Genomic DNA, 6,000 nt, shown 5'->3' with positions numbered 1-6,000 from the left:
TCCTGAGGAGCTTCACAGAGATGTCTACACACAAAAAAAAAGCTTTGTCATGCGACTTTTCATGTTAATTTGTGATGGGATTTCTCAGGCCGCGGAACTTTTCTCCCAGGTACTAACCTCTTTGATCAAATACTATTTCTGTTATATTTAACTGCAGGTAAACATGATACTTAATGAAGTCTTAAGGTTATATCCGCCACTGATTTCTCTATACCAACATACTTACAAGGAAACCAGGATAGGAAACATCCATCTTCCTGCAGGTGTTGACCTTACGCTTCCTATGCTGTCATTCATCATGATCCCGAACTCTGGGGTGATGATGTAGAAGAATTCAGACCAGAGAGATTCCTCGGAGGAGTTTCAAGGGCATCTAAAGACCAACTAGCACTCTTTCCCTTTGGATGGAGCCCCAGAACCTGTATTGGCCGAAACTTTGCCATGTTAGAAGCCAAGATGGCTTTGGCAATGATTCTGCAGAATTTCGAATTCAATCTCTCACCTTCCTACATCCATGCTCCTCATACTGTTATGATACTTCAACCACAGCATGGTGCTCAAATAATAATACATCAACTCTGAGTTGTAAACTCTTTCAAAGGTGTGGTTTTCGCTGCATTGCAGAATAGGTCTTTCTTTCTGTCATGTTGCGGTGTTGTAATATTTCCACATGCTGATTTCTACAAATAATTCCAGCAAAACTTGTATTGTGTTCAAGACTATTCTATCAGTCAAATAGATCCTAGTTTTTTGCCTTGTTTGTTTCTATTAACTATAACTTCCCAAAGTTTAAGCAATTCAGTGTGCCATTTTTTTTACAGAAGTACAATAGCAGCCCAAACTTTCTACTTTCTTCAATAACAGATTCCCTGTTGAGGAATCATGTAAAGAAACTAAATCTCTAACATCAGCTATCTCAAAACATAAGAATTAATTTAATATCTAAATTCAAAAAGGTCTAATTGCACTTAGCGTTATAAATTAGAAATTTAATATCTAAATTCAAAATTCTTCGACAAACAAAATATAAGAATCACAATCAAAACCAATTAACTACCAGATTCACTTCATCAATTAATTTTCTCTTAAACGAGTAATCCATACAGCAACTTGTTATCTTTATTCATCTGATAGTTTCTCATGAAGGAATGTTAAATAACAGCTTCTTTTGGGAAGGAAAACAAAAGGTAGGTTGCAGTTTCATCTTATATAGGATAAACCAATGATACTATCACATTTCTGCGACTCTACTTGTAATGGCATCCACATCAGGGATTAGGGTAACACGCTTCTCAATCTCCGCTACCACACAACAAGTTTCCTCTCCTCTATTAATAGCTACAACATCTTGAGCAAATATAGAATTCATACCTGGGGAGACCTGCATCGAATTCAACAATTAGATCACTTATTTAAATGTAACATGTGTATCAGCATGCAGATTTTATTTGCTGTAACTCAGGTACCACAAAAACTTGAAACTTCATCACAATATAGTAATCAAAAAAGTTCTCATGCAATTTGCGTAGATTTTGTCCAACAAAGGTTTCTAATGGTTGAGTTTTAGTCGTGGGTAGTTTTTGCTCCAAAAAGAGAAAAAAACTACTTATGTAACTTTTAAGTTATTAGCATGTCCACAGAAGTAAGACAATAAACTTTTTCCAGACCAAAATGATTCTTCATTCGTCGGTTTAACTGCACTCTTCATTTTATTTATTTTTAAGGGGGCTAAACATTATAAACGACTCACATCATAAAGGGTATCCCCAAGCTTCAGCTTAACAGCACCGCTCCTGTACACTAGCACTTTACCCATGTAGCCCGCTGGTAACTCATCTAACCTGCAAGTCTTCTCAATTGCACGTGCACCTCCTGATGGCCTAGAGCTTTCCTTAACCTCAGGGCCAACTGCTGTAGCTGATCGCTTTATCATGGGCATAGTTGGTGGTAACTGAACAAAGAGCATACTTGCTTCAACATTTTCCTCCTGCAAACCAAAACTCAGAAAGTTTAAGGAATAATAGCAGCAGTACTATGGAATCTTTAATTATCAATTTACAAACCATCAAGCCAAGCTCCACCGCAGAATTTGTTGAATTTTCATCATATGTTGCAGCTTCGGACACCTCCCCAAATTCCTCTTCGTCAAGAATTGCTGTAAGATATATGAGTTAGCGTAACTGTACAGAACAAAGTGCAGACCATCACAAAGGGAGCCCGACTCCCAGAAAACAGCAGAAATAAAGAAACGACTGAGGATAGCTCAAACCAGTAACCAGAAGTTTTGAACCAATTAGGTAACTAGGCAATGCCTTGATCATTGCAAAATGCATGCAACCATTCAAAGTTCTATATCACAGTTATCCCATGTTCTTGAGTTATGTAATTCTTTTCCTTTTAAAAATAAATCTCAAAATTACCTGAATTTCCTGAATATGGCCTCCTCATAGGAAGACTCACGGGATAATTACTGTAATAATCCTGGAGTACATAAATAAACAGCGAACGTAACTTAGTAGACAGTTGAACACAAACAGACTTGGTGTGTGAGAGAGAGGGAGGAGGAAAAGTTGGAAAAAACTTAGAACAGGAAAAAAGAATCTACAGAGTGTGATGAGGCTTGCAAGGCTGAGTCATGGTTCACCTACCCATGGTTCAATGTATTCTTTCTCTCTCAGGCCTGGAGCATCGGCATTACCTGCAAGAAAAGGCAGTTCAAAAGCACTTGTACACATCATTGGTAGCAAATAAGAAAATAGTGAATCCAAAGATAGCATACCATTGGAAGATGAACTCTGATCTCTGTTAATTGTACTCCAGCTTGGAAAGGGCTTAGTTGCAGCAGCTCCAGGACCAAATGCAATGTCAGGTTTCTGCACTGTATTTAAATCAACAGATCAAGGAATTAATTTTCATATTTCCATAGCTAAGAAACCACACAGTTTTATTTCAAGAACACGGTGTGCTATTTCTCTCTCTAATACAGTTTTTGATACAGAAAAAGTCATTGCCCCTACCAACCATAAAATGATATAGTTTCCAGGATTGTGGTATGGCCTAACATCATTATGTTTAAAAATTAATGGGGAATAAGTGAATGATTCATAAACAAGAAACAAATTATAATGTAGGCAGGATTTGTCAATCTATTGGCTGCTTTAAAATGGATTAATAACAAAGACAGAGATACAAACACTAGAAGTTGGGGCACGTATGCATTTGACAGATCAAGAAGCACAAACTTGAGAACAAAATACACAGTATAAGAAAAATAGCTGAATTTATTTCATAAACAACTCGAGAGATTGTGATGATAACCAAATCCCAAAACAGAAAGTGAGATGACAAAATACTTAAATTATGATGTCAATCCACGAGTATACAATCCACTTTATTAAAAAAGGGACTTACCTTTCTTTTCGTTTGTAATCTTTTGCTTTAGGGACCTTTCCTAATGAAAGATGCAGAAAAATCAAATATAAAAAAACCAAAAAAAAAAAGGAAATTAAATCAAATAATTCACTAGTTTCTTAATAAAAAAAAATAACAAAATTAAAAAATGCATGCCTGGAATTGCTTCATCAAGTTCATGGCCTGTAGAGTATCCACATTCTCCACTTTTTCACTGCAAATAACGAACATATTCAAAAATATGACACAACTAAAAAAAATCATCCAAGAAAACACATTACTAATGAGATTAACCAAAATGACATATTACGTTTTAACTTCCAGCTTTGATAGTCGGCGTGGAGGAGCTTTAGGCATAAATCTATACTGCAATACGATCAGATTAAACAAATCATCAGCAAAAAAATACATAGAAAGTTTAGAACGAAGTAAATTAAAATGAAATTGGGACAGACCTTTCTCTGGCCATCTTGTGGAGGTTTGGACTCCATATATTTAAAAATCCAACTGATAAAACTTGGCGTGTGGAGACAGGTTTGCTGACTGAAAGATGATTGTCTGATGGTGCCCTTCGGTGTTGCTACGACCAGTGCAACCTCTGCAGGGAAAAGAAGGATGCTGCTGGAGGAGTAACTTATGGCCGAAGTAAAAAAATCCCCTCTGCTGCTGCTGGCTTGCGTGCTCAAAGTGGCTGGGGAATTGCAATGACTGGTCGCGCACCCCTGCTGCTTCGTGCTCCCCGTGCAGAGAAGAAAAAACAGCTACTGCTGGGGCGATGGGGAAGAGATATGGCAAGAGAGACGACGGGACCAGCTGCTGGTGCAGAGACGAGACTGGTCGCACTACTGGATTGCTGCTGCGGCTAGTACCTGCTTCCAGTGGTTGAGGGGCTGCGAGTCAGCGATGGCTGCCGGAGCTGAAGACGACGCGGCTGTTGAAGCTGGAGACGACGCGGCTGTTGAAGCTGGAGACGGCTGCGTTCCAGTGCAGAACTCAGAGAAGAACTGTCTGTTTGGAATGTGAAGCAAAGCTCCTGACGCTGCTTGTGGCTCACGGTTTTGGCTGGTCTTCAGAAAGGTTGCTGGACCGTGGGGGAGAATCTGGTGGTGATGGGGAGAAGCCAAAAGAAAGAAGGAGAGGATGAGGCTTTGGTTTTCTGGCTGTTCGGGTGATAGAGGGAAGATCTGTTTCGGTTTTGAGAATGGAGATGGAAAGGGCAGAGAGTCTGAAATTTTGTGTTGATGGGCGGCTATGGGCTGTTTTTTTTTTTACTGAGGGGAAGGGAAAACTTTGCTGAGGAAAGGGGAAGGTCTGTGAAAAGAGCCAAAAACAGAAGCCAGTGGGGGGTCTCTGCTTCTCCCTTTTGTTTTCTTCAAATGAAGGGGGGGCGGCTGGCTCCTCCAGAGAGGGTTTAGATTTAGGTTATATATATATATGTTTCCCTACCTCACTTTTTCTGCTTTAAAATTCCCCGAAACCCCCTTTTCATATTAATTTATATAGAAACCTCTATACTCTATACTATACGTGCTATTCAAAAAATTATTATAGTGATAATTACAGAAATTATTTTTTATAAACAGCCCCAACAATCTCTATATCCATAATTTTTTATATTTCAGTAATTATTTTTCATAATCAGCATCAATTAATTTCTACATTTATAATCTTTTATATTACAATAATTATTTTTATATCTATAGTCTTTTATATTAGCCTTGAGGTCCTACGCTCCTGCCACGCATTATTTCCTCTTTTTTTCCTCTTGCAAAGCCAGCTGTTTAGACTTGGGAACCAGCTATAATGTTCCTTCGTCTTGACCGTATGTGTTGGGGAAAACAAAGAGGTGAATTGTAGCTGATCATTTGGCATGAAAGGAGGTGTCAGCTTGCACACAAAACCAGCCAAAAGATGCAAGGATGAGAGGAGAGAAAAAAAAAAATGGACTAGCATGAATGATTGCAGAAAAAGGAAAGAAATTGCAGACATTGAAACTGTTCTCAAAGCACCCATGAACAGTATCATGCTAATTAATTCTTACGGGGTTGTTTCGTACGTAGTGTGGTTTGTAAAAATGAAAGATTGCACGACATCGTTTAAAGAAGCAAAAATATTCCCCTAGCGTGGCAGCAAAACATTTGAAGTTATGATAACGTTTTCTGATCCAGTTTTTATTTTTCAATTCCTTCAACGAAACCAATTAACTTTCCAAATTTTAAAATTGGTCTTTAATTAACTTGATAAATTCTTGAAATATTAAAATATTAAATTGGGTTCTCGAATCAGACCTGCAAACTCAAGTTAGGATCCTTCTCGCGGCAGGATTCTTTGCTTTTATGCTAGACATTCAAACGAGAATATCTCGAGTTTCTGATATCAAAATCAGGCGTTTCAAAAACCAAATTCATCTACACGTACATGAAGGATTCAAAGTAAGATAAAATCGTTTTGTAGAATACAATCTGGCTGCAATCTGCTTGGTCAAAAGGATATCCAAATCTGATTCGAAAACTGACAATGTTGAGCATCCCAATCTGACTGAGGGTCTGACATAACAACAGAGGGCCCTAGGACCCAATAAAGGTGCAA

At 38.2% G+C, this 6,000-nt stretch overlaps 1 protein-coding gene across 1 annotated transcript; it reads right to left on the bottom strand.

The window, feature by feature from the left end:
- Nucleotides 1–1,041: 1,041 nt before the first annotated feature.
- On the bottom strand, nt 1,042–5,007 carry LOC133695475 (uncharacterized). Its single transcript, XM_062117490.1, has 10 exons — nt 3,867–5,007; nt 3,722–3,777; nt 3,568–3,625; nt 3,412–3,451; nt 2,780–2,878; nt 2,649–2,698; nt 2,421–2,481; nt 2,064–2,155; nt 1,751–1,987; nt 1,042–1,381 (listed from the first exon to the last, which is right to left on the bottom strand). Exons 1-10 carry the CDS (start codon nt 3,900–3,902, stop codon nt 1,232–1,234), a joined length of 879 nt encoding a protein of 292 aa, XP_061973474.1. The 5' UTR covers nt 3,903–5,007; the 3' UTR covers nt 1,042–1,231.
- Between the last annotated feature and the right edge of the window lie 993 nt (nt 5,008–6,000).

The sequence above is a fragment of the Populus nigra genome, chromosome 5 (genome assembly GCF_951802175.1).
Source record: "Populus nigra chromosome 5, ddPopNigr1.1, whole genome shotgun sequence".
NCBI lineage: Eukaryota > Viridiplantae > Streptophyta > Magnoliopsida > Malpighiales > Salicaceae > Populus > Populus nigra.
This window is presented reverse-complemented; position numbering and strand designations above follow the sequence as displayed.